Source organism: Muscardinus avellanarius (assembly GCF_963383645.1).
Source record: "Muscardinus avellanarius genome assembly, chromosome: 10".
Taxonomy (NCBI): Eukaryota; Metazoa; Chordata; class Mammalia; order Rodentia; family Gliridae; genus Muscardinus; species Muscardinus avellanarius.
Genome location: NC_137796.1, coordinates 1,727,472 through 1,746,092, shown reverse-complemented (window position 1 = coordinate 1,746,092; position 18,621 = coordinate 1,727,472). Strand labels below are relative to the sequence as shown.

General features: G+C 53.5%; 1 protein-coding gene across 1 annotated transcript in view; it reads right to left on the bottom strand.

Moving 5' to 3' along the window:
* Positions 1-446: 446 nt before the first annotated feature.
* The window catches only part of KLHDC4 (kelch domain containing 4), a gene marked incomplete at both ends in the record, with an annotated part of 30,310 nt that continues 12,135 nt past the window's right edge, over positions 447-18,621 (bottom strand). The window contains 8 exons of the mRNA XM_080702866.1: positions 447-460; positions 561-683; positions 1,680-2,082; positions 2,748-2,956; positions 3,430-3,505; positions 10,428-10,587; positions 12,140-12,232; positions 17,627-17,763. Of these exons, the coding sequence (XP_080558992.1) occupies positions 447-460; positions 561-683; positions 1,680-2,082; positions 2,748-2,956; positions 3,430-3,505; positions 10,428-10,587; positions 12,140-12,232; positions 17,627-17,763 (1,215 nt within the window). The remainder of the gene's footprint in view (positions 461-560; positions 684-1,679; positions 2,083-2,747; positions 2,957-3,429; positions 3,506-10,427; positions 10,588-12,139; positions 12,233-17,626; positions 17,764-18,621) is intronic.

The window sequence follows — 18,621 nt, the reverse complement described above, 5'->3', positions numbered from 1 at the left end:
GCGTGAGCAGGGCGGCTGCTCTTCACCGTTGAGCACCAGGAGCTGAAACCGCCTATGACGACAGCATCAGGACTGGTTCTGCAGGAGAAGCCCACACAGCTCGCCCGGTCCACCTTCACTGGCACAGAAACACTCCCTGTGGGTCCCTCAAATCCAAGCTCGCCCCGTTAGTGGACTCCCCCACTCAGAAACAGCCCCCAAGAAAGCCAGCTAGGCAGGGCCTCGTTCACGCCTGCTTTATTAAGGGGCACCCGCGCCGCCGCTGAGGTGCAGCAGCATCCACTCCGGCCAGGGCGGCGTCTGGCGCCGAGTCAGCAGTCTGCCCTGGCACGCCGCCTCCTCCCCGCACCAGGCCCGCACGGTCCAGGGTGAGCGTGAGCCACGCTGCTCAGTCTAGGTGGGGTCCAGTCCACTCCCAGGTGCCAGGACAGGGGGACGGGAGACGCTCAGCTGCGGACACCTGGGGGGCAGTGCAGAAGACAGCGGTCCAGAGCGGCTGAAAGGCCCGCCCGCCCCGCCGCCCAGCCCCGGCTGGTTTGGCCTGGGCCCGCCTAGCTCACCTTCCCCTTGCTCCTCCCCACTGCTCTCCTCCTCCTCCTCCTCCTCGCTGTCGTCAGCCCCCGCTGCGCCCTCAGCTGAGCTGCTGTCTTCTGAGTCCGTGTCCTCCAGCCACTCCTGCGTTTCTTCAAAAGCAAAACAAACACAGCATGGCATTTCAGGGTTGCCTCGGGTGCTGGGGAAACTGCCAAGGGGCGCTGTCCGATTCCTCGGGGAGCCAGCTTCCTTACTCAGAGCCCACTGCGAAGCCCAACTCCCCTGGGCCTGGACACTGGGGCGCGCGAGGGGCAGACCCCGCTCACGCAGCTGCCCCTGCCCCTCCCTGGCCTCGGGAGACAGCGGTGGCCACGCGGGCCTCTCGAGCCTCTCCCCGAACAGGAAGGTCTTGCTGTGGCCTCAGTCTCAAGTCCTTACGACAAGAACCAGCAGGAGCCGGGTGCGTGCGACACACGACAACCCAGTACCAGGAGGCTGAGCCGGGGTCCAGGGTGCAAGCAGCCTCCACGACAGCAAACACAGGCCTGGTGAGGAGACCAGCTCAGAGGCAGACGGCCTGGGGTTCAATCCTCAGCAGCATGCACAAGAGAACAAATGCGAGGTCCTGGCTGGTCGTGGTGGCGCACACCTGTCAACCCAGCATTCGGGAGGCTGAGACTGGAGGACGGTGGTTCGCGGGCAGCCTCAGCTACATAGTGAGGCCCTCTGCAACTCAGTGAGACCCGGTTTCAAAATAAAGAATAAAAAATAGGGCAGGAGGTGTAGCTCGAGGTTGAATGTCCCTGGGTTCCATCCCCAGACCCGCAAAAAAAAAAAAAAAAAAAAAAATGGGGGATTCTGCAGCGCCTGGGTCAGGTGGGCACACGAGGCTCAAGGAACAGAGAGGGAGTGGGACGGAGGGCAGGCAGGGCCTAGGACCAGGAGGTGCGCTCGCCGGGGCCACCTGTGGGTGCAGGAGCCGCAGGGCCTGTGGAGGCAGGTCTCAGGTCCTGCCCTCCAGACCCGATGCGCAGGCAGCTGTGGCGAGAACACAAGTGCCCGAGGTCAGCGCGGGCGACGTGGGCAGCACAGTGAGCACACCCAGGACGTGGGGCCTGGCAAAGCGCCCGCCCCACCCAGCTTACTCGGGTCCATCTCCACCAAGGCCTTCCACTCTTCCATCTTGTGCAGGTCAAGGCAGTATAGGTCGCTGAGGGTCACCTGGCGGTCGCCGGCCTCAAACATACCCCCGTAGACGTAGAGCAGCCCGTGCTTGACAGCCAGCATGGCACTGGAGCGTGGGCACGGCTCGACCCTGGGCCTGCTGGCCTCCACGGCACCATCCTCGTCATCCACCGGGGGCTGAGCCGCCGGGCCTGGGGCTGTGAGCACTTGCTTAATGGTGACTATGGTCCCGTCCTCGGCCACCACCTCTTTGACCACCTCACGGGGCTCTGGGGTGCTGGCTCCCCTGTGCTCCTGCTCGCTGGCACCTTCGTGGCCCTCTGCTTTGGCCCGCCTTCGTTTCCTCTTCTCTGACTTGGGGCCCTGTGAACAGGCGCCAGAGACTGAGCTGAACGGCAGAGCCGGGACGACCCGCCCCAACACAGCAGCCACAGGTTGGGGGTCAGGAGCGCAAGACCAAGCGTGTGCTCAGGTGGCAGGGATGGGCTCCTCCTGCAGTCTCAGGCTGGGAGCGCTGCGCAGTGCCTCGGCAGGGCAGCCAGGAGTACACCTGGGAATCCGAGGCCCGCAGGTGCCACCTGGCAGGAGGGCTGCGGAGCCACGCTCCTCTGCAACACAGCACAAGCGGGCCAGCCCCACGCCGGCAGGCCGCCCTCCCCCCACAAGTCCAAGGTGCTCTCCTGCTGGGCCCCCGCGCCTCTGGCCACACAGAGGGCAAGTGTGGCCCCTTTCTGCTACAGCCTCTGCCATCTGCAGACCACTGCCCTGGGGAGAGGGCATCTGCCCCAGGACACTCAGACGCTGCACTAACCCCTCCAGGTCAAGCCGAGCAGACCTCTGCGCTCTCGCAGACCCCACGAGGGGAAGCCCTCAGGGACCCCGTCACCCTCCGGCCCGTACAGCACGCAGCCGCGGCCGGCGGCAGGACAACCTCCCGAGCGTGCAAGCAGCCCAGACACGTGAGGGCGCGTGCGGGCACACCAGAGCCGCGCCACGCAGACGCGTGGGACATCCTCGCCGCACACTACCTTCAGCTGGCCCTCGAACCAGCGGTTCCTGCTGGCATCGTAGAAGTAAAGGTCATTGAAGAACACGCCCTCCAGGCTCTCTTCCTCTTCCTTGTCACAGACACCCCCAAAAAGCAGCGTCTGATGATTTGGGGCCACAGCCACGGAAAAACCAGACCTTGGACTGGGCTTGACACCAGAAGGGCTAACCCGGGTCCACATCCATTTGCCTGGACGAGAGCAGAGACGGTGAGGGGAGGGCACACTGGGAACCAGGCGGGCCAGGCTGGGAGCCTGGGCGCCCAGCTCCAAGGACACAGGAGAACTTGCAGGCCTACGGCAAAAGACGACGATGAAGAACAAAAACCCCACGTGACTATTTGCTCCCTTCGCCAAAAAAAAAGGAGAGAGGGTTCAAACCCCGCCGCAAGCTTCACCCGCCCCATGGCTCCACTGCCGCGGGCGGTCTGCAGCTCAGGCCTGAGCCCAGGACAGCAGCTCCCCGCAGACCCGCAAAGTCACCACACCCAGGAACGTGAGGCACAGCACCCACCAGCTGAAGAAGGTGGCAGCATGAGCGGGCCTGGCCTGCTACGCCAGGCCTTGCCCGGGCACCCAGCCTGGCGGTGTGCAGGTGCGGGGCAGAGTGGGCGTCGGTTGGGCCCACAGCCCTCCGGCCGCTCGCCCTCACGGCGGCACGTACCTTCTCCGCCTTCCTCAGGCTTCAGCAGGAACATGTCCGAGTGCTGCGTGCCCCTGTCCACATCTTTCTTGACTTTCTGCAAAGGGAGAAGGAGGCAAGTGAGAGCCACCATGCATCCACAAGAAAATCAGAAATGGCTTAAGAACATCTTACTGAAAAGCCACAAAAACTGAGTACTAAGAATCAAATTAACAAATACTGAAAAATAAACTGCCCACAATTTATGGGCTATTAACAGCCACGTTTTTATGTTTAGAGTGGAGCAAAGAGGAGGAGGAAGTCAGTTTTTATTTCCTACCCCTCTCATGCCAGGTATTATGTATATACATAATGTCTGGCTCTGTTCCAGTAAGTGAACACTTCAAAAGTAAAATAGGAAAACGTTACATACAATATTTTTGACAAGTGAAAATTAGAAATAAATAGCTTAAGCCGGCCTGGTGGCACACGCTTGTAATCCCCACGCTTGGGGCTTACACCTTGAGGCTTGAGACAGGATTGCACAGGTTCAAAGCCAACCTCAGCTATTTAGTGAGGCTTCCGGCAACTTAGTGAGACCCTGTTTCCAAATTAAGTATAAAATAGGTCTGAGAGGATAGCTCGGAGGTAGAAAGTCTCTGGGTTCCACCCTCAGTACCACCAAATAAATAAATAAATAAATAAATAAATAAATAAATAAATAGCTTAAAAAACAGTGTAGGCCGGGCATGGTGGTGTATGCTTCTAATCCCAGTACTTGGGAGGCTGAAACGGGATCACAGGTTTGCGGCCAGCCTCTGCTACTTAGTGAGGCCCTCTGCGACTTATTGAAACCCTATTTCAAAATAAAGAATAAAAAAATAGGGCAGGGAGCATAGCTCAGAGGTCAAATGCCCCTGGGTGCCACCCCCAGTACTACACACACAAAAAAAATTGTAAAGAATAACAGATTTTAACTTTTTGAATTCTAGCTATTTTATTCAGAATAGAATAAAAGAGCAAAGCCGGGCGTGGTGGGCATGCTTGTCATCCCCGCGTGGTGGTGCACGCTTGTAATCCCCGCGCTTGGGAGGCTGAGGCAGGAGGATCGCACAGGTTCGAAGCCAGCCTCAGCTACTTAGTGAGGCTCTCAGCAACTTAGTGAGACCCTGTTTCCAAATAAAATATTAAAAAGGTCTGGGAGTATAGCCCGGAGGTAGAAAGCCTCTGGGTTCCACCCCCAGTACCACCAAAAAAAAAAAAAAGAATAAAAAGGCAAATTCAAATAGAAGCAAATACAGGACAATCTAATATATGCCATTTATATTCCTTCCCTCCTACTACTAGAGATCTTTATGTAATGTTTAGGCTCTTTGGCTTAAATGAAACAAAAAATGGATGTACTGAAGAAAAACAACATCACTGGGCTGCAGATCACATGATTCTTAGGAGATCCCAGACACGAGCCGGGTGTGGTGACGCACGCTTGTAATCCCCGCGCTTGAGAGACTGAGACAGGAGGATCGCGCAGGTTCGAAGCCAGCCTCAGCTACTTAGTGAGGCTCTCAGCAACTTAGTGAGACCCTGTTTCCAAATAAAATATAAAACAGCTCTGGGAGTGTAGCCCGGAGGTAGAAAAGCCCCTGGGCTCCACCCCAGTACCACCACAAAAATAAATAAATAAATAAAATAGAAGACCCACTCACTCACTCAACAGAAGATCCTAGAGCTGATACACAAACTCAGCAGAATAGCCTAAGCAGCTGCTCTTCTTATACCATATAAAAAAGACCAACCCGAACCACTGAAAAACACATTTGGAAAAGAATTCCATTCACAATAATCTCAACAAACAGAAAACTTAGGAATAAATTTAACTAAGAAGATAAAAGGTGCCGGGCGTGGCACACACTTGTCATCCAGCACTCGGGAGGCTGAGACCGGAGGATCGCGGTTCGCAGACAGCCTCGGCTACTTAGTGAGGCCCTCTGCAACTCAGTGAGGCCCTGTTTCAAAATATAGAATAAAAAATAGGGCAGGGGGTGTAGCTCCGAAGTTGAATGTCCCTGGTTCCATCCCCAGATCCACCAAAAAAAAAAAAAAAAAGAGAGAGAGAGAGAGAGAAGGTAAAAGACCTCTACACTGAAAATTGCAGAACAGTAAAGAAATTAAAAGACCTCAGAAGATGGAAAGACCTTCTATGTTCTTGGATAGGAAGAATAAACATTGTCAAAACAGCCATACTAGCTGGGTGTGTAATCCCAGCATTTGAGAGGCCAAGACAGGAGGATCACAGGTTCCTGGACAGCCTCAGCTACTTAGCAATGCCCTCTGCAACTCAGTGAGACCCTATTTCAAAATAAAGAATAAAAACTAGGGCTGGGGTGTAGCTCAGAGATAGAATGCCCCTGGGTTCTAGCCCACATATGCAAAAGAAAAAAAACAAAAACAAAAAAGCAGCCATACAGCCGGGCGTGGTGGGCACGCTTGTCATCCCAGCATTCAGGAGGCTGAGACTGGAGGATCACGGTTTGAGGCCAGCCTCAGCTACTTAGTGAGGCTTTCTGCAATTTAGTGAGACCCTGTTTCAAAATAAAGAAGAAGACAGGCGTGGTGGCACACACTTGTAATCCCAGCATTCAGGAGGCTGAGACCAGAGGATCGAGGTTCGCGGACAGCCTCAGCTACTTAGTGAGGCTCTCTGCAACTCAGTGAGACCCTGTTTCAAGATAAAGAATAAAAAATAGGGCAGGGGTGTAGCTCGGAGGTCAAACGCCCCTGGGTTCCACCCCCAGACACACACACACACACACACACACACACACACACACACACACACACACACACACACACAGCAGCCATACTACCAAAAGCAATCTACAGATGCAATGTGATCCCTACTTAACACCAACGTCATTCTTCACAAAACTAGAAAAAAGCCTTAAAATTCCTATGAAAGAACAAAGAGCCCAGAACAGCGAGAGCGACTCTGAGCAATCGGAACCGCTCAGGAGGCGTCACAAGCGCTGACGTTAACGCAAAGCCACCGTCACGGGAGCAGGAACGGCGCTGGCACAAGAGGCGCCGGCCGGCGGGGCAGAGGACAGATGGAAGGCCTCATAATTGTGTCTTGACAAAGGTGCAAACTGGAGAAAAGACAGCCTTTTCTTATTTTTGTTTATTTTTTTTGGTGGCACCGGGTTCCTGGAAGCCCTTCTACCTCCGGGCTACACTCCCAGACCTATCTTATGTTTTGAAACAGGGTCTCTTACGCCAGCGCGACCGGCTTTGAACCTGCGCCATCCTCTGTCTCCGCCTCCCGAGCGCGGGGATTACAGCGTGCCCACCACGCTGGTAATCTTTATTTTGAAACGGGGTCTCGCTGAGTTCTCAAGGGCCCCACTAAGCAGTAGCTGAGACTGTCCTCACACCGCGACCCTCCACATGCTGGGATTACAAGCGTGCGCCACCGCACCCAGCTCGTAAAGACAGACTTCTGTATAAATAGTGCTGGGAAAACTGGCTCTCCATACAGGGAATGATGAAATCAGACCACATCTTTCACCCTGGACAAAAGTTAACTCAAGACGGATCAAAGCCCTAGAAATTAAACCAGAAACTGCAATTAGTAAAAGAAAACACAAGAACCAATACTCAGACATATAAGCGTTGGAGAGACTTCCTCAATAAGACCCCGAAAGCCCAAGAAATAAAATCAAGAATCAATAAATGGATGCCATCAAATCAAAGCGCTTCTGTGTAGAAAAGATTCATACAATCAAGAGTCTGAAGAGAGAGGCTACAGAATGGGAGAAAGTCTGTGCTAGGTACTCCTCTGAAAGAGGACTACTATCTACCACACATAGCTCAAACTCAACACTAAAAACCAGAATAATCCAGTTAAAAACGGGCAATTGACATTTTTATTTTTGCGGGTATAGGATGGAACCCAGGGGCATTCGACCTCCGAGCTACACCCCGGCCCTATTTTTTATTCTTTATTTTGAAACAGGGTCTCAACTAAGTTCTGGAGGGCCTTCACTAAGTAGCTGAGGCTGTCCAAGAACCACGATCCTCCGGTCTCAGCCTCCCAAATGCTGGAATTACAAGGGTGCACCACCATGCCCAGCTAGGCTATTAATATTTTTAAACAGACATTTCTCAAATGAAGACATGCAAATGGAAGCCGGGCGTGGTGGTGCACGCTTGTAATCTCAGCATTCAGGAGGCTGAGACCGGGGGATCGTGGTTCTAGGACAGCCTCAGCTACTTAGTGAGGCCCTCCACGACTTAGTGAGACCCTGTTTCAAAATAAAGAATAAAAAAAAAAATAGGCCGGGTATGGTGGCGCACGCTTGTAATCCTCACGCTTGGTAGGTGGAGACAGGAGGACCGTGCAGGTTCAAAGCCAGCCTTGCTAGCTTAAGAGACCCTGCTTCCAAATAAAAACATAAAAATAGTATGGGAGTGTAGCTCGGAGGTAGAAAGGTTCCATCCTCAGTACCACTAAATAAATAAATAAATAAATAAATAAATAAATAAATAAATAAATAAATAAAGGCAGGGGATGTAGCTTGAAGGTCAAATGCCCCTGGGTTCCATCCCCAGACCCACCAAAACAAAAAAAAAGCAAATGGTCAACAAATTTATGAAAAAAATGTTTAGCAATCAGGGAAATGTAAATCAAAACTATTCTGAGATTCTATTTAACTCCAATTAGAATGGCAATCATCAAAAATACATACAAGCCAACTTTGGTGGCGCACGCTTGTAATCCCAGCATTTGGGAGGCTGAGACAAGAGGATCGAGGTTCACGGCCAGCCTCAGCTACTACTTAGTGAGGCCCTTTGCAACTCAGTGAGACCCTATTCCAAAATAAAGAATAAAAAACAGGGCTGGGGCATAGCTCAGAGGTAGAATGCCCCTGGGTTTAATCCCCAGTAACACACACACACACACACACACACACACCCCAATCCCCAGTAACAAACACACACACACAGAATACAAACAAAAATAAATACTGAGCTGAGTGTGGTGGTACATGCTTGTAATCCCAGCATTTGGGAGACTGAGACAGGAGGATCATGGTTCAAGGACAGCCTCAGCTACTTAAGTGAGGCCCTTTGCAACTCAGTGAGACCCTGTTTCAAAATAAAGAATAAAAAAATAGGGCAGGGGGTGTAGCTCAGAGGTAGAATGCCCCTGGGTTCCATCCCCAGACCTGCAAAAAAAGAAAAAAAAACAAGAATAATAAATGGGTGGGGTGTAGCTCAGAGGTAGATGCCCCTGGGCTCCATCCCCAGTACCAAAAAAATAAATAAATACAGGTGAGAATGTGAGGAAATAGCTTTGTGCAGTTTGGTGGAATAGGAAATTAGTACAACTGGTATGGAGGTCTGCATGAAGATTACTCAAAATGTATGACCCGACTGCGCCACCCCTTGGTGTCTATATGAAAGTATCACGTTAGGGCACTCTAGCGTCACAGCATACCCGTGTTTCCGTCTCAGTTACGGAATCAACCTAGGGGTCTATCAACCGATTAACGGACAATGAAAACTGCCCACACACTGGAATTGTACTCAGCCGGAAGAATAAAAGTGTGCCATTTGCAGGAAAATGGTGGAACTAGAGAATAAGATACCAGGTGAGACCTGCAGTCTGAGAAGGCCACGGGCCACAGGTGTTCTCCACCGTGGAGGCTGGATGAACCAGAGGGCCTTCAGTCTAATGAGAACAGTGACCGGCGGAAAGAGGCGGGGTAAACGAGGCTGGGGAAGGGAACGGGGTGTTCGTTTTCGTGGCACTGGAGATTGAGCCAGAGGCACTCTACCTCCAAGCTACATCCTCGGCCCTATTTTACTTGTATTTCAAAATAAGGTCTCACTAGGTTAATGGGAGTCTCGCTATTTGCTGAGGTCCTTGAACCTGCAATCCTCCTGTCTCAGCCTCCCAGGTACTGGGATTACAAGCGTGCGCCACCACACCCCGCAGGACAGGTCAGATACGGTTATGTCCCTACATGAAGGTATCACTCGAGACAGGTAAGGAGGGAGGAAGGGGCAGCGGGTGGGAACGCAGGAGACACAGCAAGCAATGGTGACGTTCACCGAGTCCCACCATGACGCACAGTCACGATGCACCGATGAAAGTATTAAAAGGAAGCTCCGGAGCAGGCGGGCTCCGGGGAGGGAGAGCTGCACTGCTGAGCGGGAGGCGGCCAGCCACGCCTCTCCACGCACACATCGCCTGCGGCCAGCAGAACACGCTTACGGTGCGGGCCTGCACTGCGCTCAGTCTCCGTCAAAAACCCTGGCCTCTGCTGACGGCACGTGGGCATGAGCATCCAGGGGATGACCTCTGTGCCACTCTGAACCATATCCAAGACGATCGGCAGGAGAGGGGCAGCTGTGCGAAGAGGCCCGTGATAACCGACTACGGCGACACAGGGGCCCAGGGACACAGGGGCGCCAGGCGCACGCTGCAAAATCCTTTCAGCTCAGACTGTTCGAGAATCTCCTCAATGAAAAAGATTTAAAAGCCTCTATGCCGAGACGCCCTTCACGGCTCCCAACAGCGTCGAGGCTGGCAACTGCTGGGGAGGGGCAGAAGGAAGTGGGGCACTGCCGGTGCAGGTGGCCGGCGCCCTGTGGAGCACACGCTCACCAGCCGGCAAGAGACTCCTACGCACGTGTGCAGGGCACTGCTGTTGACACCACTCGCAGACGTTGAAAGGAAAAGAGAACGGAGAGAAGCCACGGGACGTTCTGAATGAAGCACTAGCAGTAGCTAGTGTCTAGGGCTTAGGAGACCGTGAGAATACAGAACGTCTGCACTGCAGTGTTCTGGGAAGGCAGGGATTAGAACACACGGTCTTAGGATCTCAAGTGCAGAGAGGAGATCAACACTGCCTCTGTTCACTAGAACCCCATGGAGCTCTCATATGAAATCAACACGTTATTCACTTATAAACGCCCACGACTCATGCAACTCAAAACGCCGGAGCTCCTCTTCGTGCCTACACGCCGCGTCTAACCTGCTTCGAGTAGCCCCCGTAGACGACTATGGCGCCCTGGGGGGTGGTGGACATCTGGCAGCCTGACCGGGGCGTGGGCCCGGTTCCTGAGGGCGACAGCCTGCTCCACGTGAGCGTGTCCAAGCTGAAGGAGTGCACGTCGTTGTAGTAGATGTAATCCCTGGTTGGAACACAGGAACACAAGCCGTCACCACAACGCCACTGGGAGAGGCAGGCTCACCGCAAAGCGGACGTTTTGCCAAAGCTGAAACGCGTCTGGGGCCGCTGGCACTCACCGAGCAGCAATGATGCTACGGCCCACAGAAGCATTCTGGGGAGGGCCTAGGGGTTGGGCCAGGGGCACTCTACCTCCAAATGACACCCTGGCCCTATTTTACTTTTTTATTTTGAAAGAGTCACTGAGGCTGGCTGTGAGCCTGTGATCCTCTGCCTCAGCCTCCCAAGTCCCGGGATTATAGGAGTAAGCCACCACACCGGCTTGAAGCTGACTAATTTACATGCAGAGTACTACCGTGTTTCTTTGCCCTGTTGATAAAACTGTAATTCCCAAGTAATCATATATGGTCACTCTGCGTGTAATCATAAAATCGACCATGAGCTAGAGTATCTAAATCTTCATGAGAATGGAGACACCTCTAGCCAGACACTGGACTGGACAGGAGGGATGGCGAGGGCAGAGCAGCCGTGAGCTGAGGAGCAGACGCAGAGCTTTGTGTCCACGCCCCAAGCCAGGAGAGGCAGCCTGCACAGGGACCTTGAGAACAGAAGGCCCGGCCGGCACGGGGAACCGAAGAACAGGCAGCCTCGCACTCACGAGGGCCTGTCCCACTGTGCACGGAGGAAAGCTAAAGCACACCAGGGGAACACTGGCTGCTCGGGAGTGACCGGGCCTCTCCCCCGCCGCTCCCCAACAACTGTGAGAAGGGCGGGCTCTTGGGCCTGCAGCCCAGGCGGCATCGAGCACCAGGACGCGGCGGGCCGTGCCCAGGCGCCTGCCTTCCTGCACGGGACCAGAGCCCAGCAGCAACCACAGCCACCGCTGCCCCCGGCTCACGGCTGCCCACAGGAGGTTTGCTCCAGCCCACAGCCAAGGCCGCCAGGTGGCCGTGTCCACAAGACTGGCTACGCTCCAGTGTCTCTCAGGCCGCACTTGTAGCTTTTCAGTAACGGAATTCTACTCAATCTTAAAGAACAGAACAGAAATAACTTTAAAAAATTTCTAGAGCCGGTGTGATGGCACACAGTTGTCATCCCAGCATTCGGGAGGCTGAGACCGGAGGATTGCGGTTCACGGAAAGCCTTAGCTACTTAGTGAGGCCTCTGCAACTCAGACTGTTTAAAAAAAACAAAAGGGAAAGGAATGGGAGTGTAGCTCAGAGGCAGAATGCCCCTGGTCTCAATCCTCTACAAAAAAAAATCTGATTTCTAAATGGATGCAAGTTAAAAACATTATAAAATTTGATTTGACTTAAGGCCTATTAGTTCAAAGGAAAGAAGGACCGTGATCACCTCACCACCCTGCACACAGTGGGTGCTCAATTAACGCACCAACAAACTCACTCCTCTCTAACAGTCCTGCGCGGTGCCAGAGGCCGGCCCGGACTTGGGAGGCAGGGCAGTATTTTCTGAGTGCCTTCAGAACAGTCTCCCAGGAAAGTCCGCGCTGAAATAAATGTTGCACGAAGAGAAACTTTTCTGCTGTTGGTACCAACCTTGTGCTCTCGTGGAAACCGCCAAAAAGGATTAGCTGTCTCTTCCAGGCCACCATCCGATGTCCACTACGACCCGAAGGACCCCCTGTCGACCTAAAGGGAGGAGGAAGCAACTAGAAGTGGTTTGCTTTCTGGGATCTTTTCTTTTTTTTGGAAGTTCTGTTTCCTGAGCACTTAACTATGGGTCATTCAATTTGGTCACAAGCTACCAAGACCATCCTGACAGCCTCGCTACCATCAAACTTCTAGGACAAAGTGAGAGAACGTCTCCATGACCTTCAAAGAGATCAAAGATTTCTTAGGCAGAACATAGTTTATACTGGAGTCTACCAAATAAAGAACTTCAAAATACACCACTACAGCTGGCGTGGTGGCGCACACTTGTAATCCCAGTACTTGGGAGGCTGAGACAGGAGGATCACAGGTTCACGGCCAGCCTTAGCTACTTAGTAAGACCCTGTTTTCAAATAAAAAATAAAACAGGGCTGGGGGTATAACCTGGAGATAGACGGCCCCTGGGTTCCATCCCTAGACCACACACACAAAAAAACAAAACAGGCCAGCCATGGTAGCACAATTGTAGTCCCAGCCTTCAGGAGGCTGAGACCGGAGGATCGTGGTTCGCGGACAGCCTCAACTACTTAGTGAGGCCCTTCACAACTCAGTGAGACCCTGTTTCAAAAATTAAATGACTAAAAAAATAGGGTTGGGGTGTAGCTCGGAGGTACAGTGCCCTGGGTTCCATCTCCAGTACCACACACAAAAAAATCAGAAAGGCAGTAACTGAGAAGTACTTACAGAGTTCCATCTTAATAGTAAGATACTCACGCAGTCTTTGTTTTTTTTGAGGTACCGGGGGTGGAACCCAGGGGCTTTTCTACCTCCAGGTTATACTCCCAGACCTATTTTATACTTTATTTGGAAACAGGGTCTCACTGAGTTGCTGAGAGCCCCGCTAAGTAGCCGAGGCTGGCTTCTAACCTGCGATCCTCCTGTCTCGGCCTCCCAGGCGCGGGGATGACAAGCGTGCGCCCCACGCCCGGCCCACTCAGTCTTTACTCATATGACTCCTTTATGTAGTCACAGTTACGTCTGGTTTTCTACATATAATTTAGCATTGTGCTGTTTCCACTAAACATACAACATTTTTCTACACAGGAGTACAGCCTTTATATTTTTTCTTTTTGGGGGCCGGGATGTAGCTCAGTGGCAAAGTGTCTGCTTTGCAGGTGTGGCACTCTGGGTTCTATCCCCAGTTCCAAAAAAGATAAAGAAAAAAAAAAACAAAATAAAACCATATTTTTTCTTTTTACTGGACTATATTGTTCAAGTTGGTACATGTACTATAATTTTCAGTTTCCTACTGCTTAAAGTTTAAATTGCCATTTTTGTTTCATTTTGTAATGAATACACAATATTACAACATAAAAATAGCCAGATAAATGACAATAAAAATATGGGCAAGAGCCAGGTACAATAGCGAATGCCTGTACTCCCACACACTCCAGAGGCTGAGGCAGGAGGATACAGAATCTGAAGCTGCCTGGACCATTTAGCAAGACCCTGTCCTGCAAGAGAATCCAGGCCGGGGTGCAGCTCGGAGGTGGAGCACCTGCTCGCACGCGGAGGCCCTGGCTCGGCCCCGGCTACTAGAGAAGGAAGCTAAGATGTGAACGGGAGCTCCCAGCGGCTGCGCGGCAGGCCTGCCTCCCTGCTCTGAGCTCAGGACAGCCACGGAGAGCTTCCGCAGATCAGCACAGCCAAGCTACGGCTGCACACACTTCTCTGGGTGCAGAAACCCACCTCAAATTGGAACACCACCACCGAAAATCCTGAGCATACATACGCTAAAGCAGACGAGGGTGAGAGGAAACAGCGCACCCTGCCTCCCTGAGAGAGAAATCCTGGGTGTAGGGCGGGGAGTAAATCCAGGGACATTCTATCTCTGAGCCACACCCCTGGCCAATTGGATTTGTTTTAGTCCTGCTGGGTTGCTGAGAGTGTCACCACACTGCTGAGGCTGACCTCAACCTGCGATTCCACCTCAGCCTCCTAGCTACTGGGATTACAAGCATGCACTACCACACCCTGCTAAAAAGAAAAAAAACAAAAAAAACTTTTTTTTTTTTTGGTAGTACTGGGGATGGAACCTAGGGGCATTCTACCTCCATGTAACACCCCCAGCCCTATTTTTTATTCTTTACTTTGAAACAGGGTCTCATTAAGTTGCAAAGGGCCTCATTAAGTTGCTGAGGCTGTCTACGAACCGCGATCCTCCTATCTTAGCCTCCCAAAGGCTGGGATTACAAGTGTCCGGCACCTAAAAAAAAAATCTTCTTAAAAGCAAGAAAGAAACTGGGTGTGGTGGCACACATCTGTAATTCCAATATTTGGAAGGTTGAGACAGGAGGATTACAGGTTGCTGAGGCCAGCCTCAGCAATTTAGCAAGCCCTCAGCAACTTAGTGAAATCTGCTTCAAAATAAAACATAAAGAGGCCCGGGGGTATAGCTAGGAGGCAGAGCACCCCTGCAATCAATCCCCAGGACCAAAAAGGAAGAGGTAAAATGGCAGCGGGTCTTCATCTTGCTCACTCTTCCTACCTTTGTTTTCTGATCAACTTAAAACCTGGCAGAGGACGGGGCTGGTGATGAAGACCCCCACCCAGGGAGGCCTGGAAGCTGAGGGGGCAATCCCAGCACAGGCCTGCTGGCAGCCCCCTGCAGTGGCTCCTCGTCAGCGCACCGGGCCAGCCCTGAGCCGAAACCCCACACACTGCCAGCTGGGACGCCATGGATGGCCTGTGGGAACGTGCAGCCACATCAACAGAGCCCGCTCCACTCCCGCAGGCCTGCCCTTCCTGCGGAAGGAGGCGCTGCCTTCATGTGGAATCGTTACGAATGACTAACATTAGCAATGCCTACGCCAGGCGTCTGACATGTGCTTTCTCTCCTCTTAAAAGGCGTTTTCATAACCGTGGAACAGCATTTCACGTAAGCACACCACGCACCCATGGATGAGACCAATGAGTCAGATCTGAACCCAGGGCTCCCTCCGTGGCGGGGCCCAGCAGGGCCTGAGGGCCGAGCTTCCAGAGCCCATCGGGACCTACTGCTGCTGTGCTGGTAGTGTGTGAACACGCACTCCCCAGAGCCGCCCAGGCCACACCCACGCTGAGCCCAACGTGGCGCAGGCGCCCGGCGCCGACCGCTCTCCCGCACAGCGCATCCACTTTCCCAGGAATGCCCTCCATGGAGCCGGTGGCCAGAACCAGAGACAAGAGCCGCCGGCAGCCGGCCTCAAGCCTTCTGCCGCCCAGGCAGGAAAGCTCAGCACACAAGAGATGGCGAGGAGACCGCGCGACAACGCAGAGCGGCGGCGCCGTGCACTGCAGACCTCCGCACGCGCGCCAAGACCCAGCAGGGACTTTACACACGTGCCCTGGACTCTGCGGTCCACAGCGGCCACCTGACACACCACTGCCGCATACAGGGCAAGTCCCCAGCGGGCAGCACGCGAGGCCCCCGACCGGAAAGACCGAGGATTTAGGGCCAGGAATTCACGCCAAGTGCACTCTTTAAAAGAGAGCCAATCTAGGCCGGGCGGGGCGCACGCTTGTAACCCAGCACTCAGAAGTGCAGACCGGAGAACCGTGGGCCGCAGACAGCCTCAGCTACTTGGCGAGGCCCTTCGCAACTCAGTGAGACCCTGTTTCAAAAAAGAAAAGACTGAAAAATAGGGCCGGGGTGTAGCTCGGAACTAGAATGCCCCTGGGTTCCATCCCCAGTACCACACACACACAAAATAAAGTCAATCTAAAGAAACTCCCACTGGAATTTTTAAAAATGTGAAATACTAAACTGTAAAGCCCATGAAAAAGCAAATAATATGAAATAAGAAGAACCTTCCAAGCTTTCAAACACGCCGTCAAAGTGCAGGGAGGAGAGCAGAATGACGCGAGGCTTCACCATCACCAGGATCCGGTGGGAGTGGAAACGGCCCAGGGCGCCAGGCCTGGCCGCTCCGGGCGCACGCACACAGAGGGGCACGGTGACCCTCCCAGCACCCGGGGCCCCGCGCACACAGAGGGGCACGGTGCCCCTCCCAGCACCTGCAGCCCTGCGGCTTTTTCTGGATGTGCTTTCATACATGGTCTTTGAAGGAAACGAGGAATGCTTCTGTAGCCAGTATTCCTAAAAGCGAATGTACAGTCAAGGCGCACGCACACCGCCGCTTCCAGGGAGGGCAGGAGCCGCTGTGCGGAGCGCAGCAGCGCTTGCTCAGCCCCTTGCCGAGCCGAGCCGGAGGGTCCTGACCTGGCAGGGCCCCGTGGCTCTACCCAGTACGGAGGCTACACTCGCCATCCCAGCACCCGAGGCTGAGACAGGAGGATGGCGGTTCGCGGACAGCCTCAGCTACTTAGTGAGGCCCTGTGCAACTCAGTGAGACCCTGTTTCAAAATAAAGAATAAAAAAGCCGGGTGTGGCGGCGCACGCTTGTAATCCCAGTGCCTTGGAGGATCGCACAGGTTCAAAGCCAGCCTCAGCTACATAGTGAGGCTCTCAGCAACACTATTTCCAAATAAAGTGAGACCCTATTTCCAAATAAAGTATAAAATAGGTCTGGGTGTATAGCCTGGAGGTAGAAAAACCCCTGAGTTTCATCCCCCAGTACCACAGAAAGAGAGAAAAGAAAGAAAATAGCCCCAAGGTAGAATGCCCCTGGGTTCCATCCCCAGTACTGGGGAAAAAAAAAAAAAAAAAGGCCAGGAGAGGTGGAGCACGCTTGTAATCCCAGTACTTGAGAAACTGAGTCAGGAGGGTCGCAGGTTCAAGGACAGCCTCAGCAAGTAGTGAGATTCTCATCAACCTAGTGAGACCTTGTTTCCAAATAAAAATAAAATGGGCTGGAGGTGTAGCTTGGAGGTAGAATGGCCTGGGTTCAATCCCCGGTGCTACATAAAATAAATAAATAAATAAATAAATAGGAATGGGGGTGGGGCGCAGAGGCAGAATGCCCTTGGGCTCAACCCCAGTGCCCCCAGGTCTGCACTGTGGCTGGGTTTGCACGCCCCACCTACCCACCAGAGCAAGGAAGGTTCTTAGAGAGACGTGCTGGAGCTCGGCGCACACGCCCCGGCAGCAGCACCTGGTGGCACACGCAGGGGAAAATGACGGCGGCTTCTTCAGCCAGGCCTCTCTGCTGCACGGCTCACGTGCAAGCGCCCCACTGTCCCCCAGAGGCGCAGGCTCGGCCGCCCAGCGCACCAGGAAGCCACCAAGCTGCGGCGCCTGGCTCCGCTGTGCCCCAGCTCCTCCACAGGAAGAGGGCTCCTCTTCCCGAACCATGCACCTCTGTGGGGCCGCTCCGCTGGCGGCAGGTCTGAATCCCAGGGCCACCTCCAGGGCACGGCCAGGGCTGGCCCGGCCCGCCGCACGCCCCGGCCCCCGGCCCGCCTGGCCAGCCGCACACCCGGCCAGCACCTTACCTGATTTGCTCCCAGGCCTTGGTGGCCAAGTGCAGGACCCAGAGATCCTTGTAGTGGTAGAACTGCTCTCCATCGGGAGAAGCAAACTCCCCTCCGAAGACCCACAGCTGCCCGCCGCCTTGGGGCACCACCACAGCCTGTGGAAAGAAAGACAGCGCGTGAGGGCGGCCACACGCAGCGCCTGCGCCGGCCACCCAGGACGCTCAGGAGCCCCGCCGGCCACCGTGCTCCCCCACAGCTAGCCCGCACCTGAGGGGGCGGCGCCTGGAAAGCCTGGCAGGCACGCTCTCCTGTCAGAAGACGCACACACTTACTTTCCTAGACTGCAAAGTGAACGTACACTTAAATCTAGACAACGCCATGTCCCTTTAAAATGGACAGTTAGGCTGGCATGGGCACACACCCATAACCCTAGTACTTGGGATGCCGAGACAGAAGGATTCAATGTTCAAGGTCAGTGCTTGGTAGCTTAGTAAGATCCTGTTTCAGAATAAAAATCAAAAGGGCTAGAGGCTCAGTGTTAGAGCAACCCTGGTTTCATCCCTAGCAATACACACACACAGTTACTTCAAAACATTTTTTTTTTTTTTTTTTGGTGGTACTGGGGGTGGAACCCAGAGGCTTTCTACCTCCGGGTTATACTCCCAGACCCATTTTATATTTTTTATTTGGAAACAGGGTCTCACTAAGTTGCTGAGAGCCTCACTAAGCAGCTGAGGCTGGCTTCGAACCCGTGCAATCCTCCTGTCTCAGCCTCCCAAGCGCGGGGATTACAAGCGTGCACCACCATGCCCGGCTACTTCAAAACTTTAAATTACAGCGGGGCATGGTGGCACATGCTTGTAATCCCCACGCTTGGGAGGCTGAGACAGGCAGATGACACAGGTTCGAAGCCAGCCTCAGCTGCTTAGTGAGGCTCTCAGCAACTTAGTGAGACCCTGTTTACATATAAAATATAAAATAGGTCTGGGAATATATAGCCTAGAGGCAAAAAA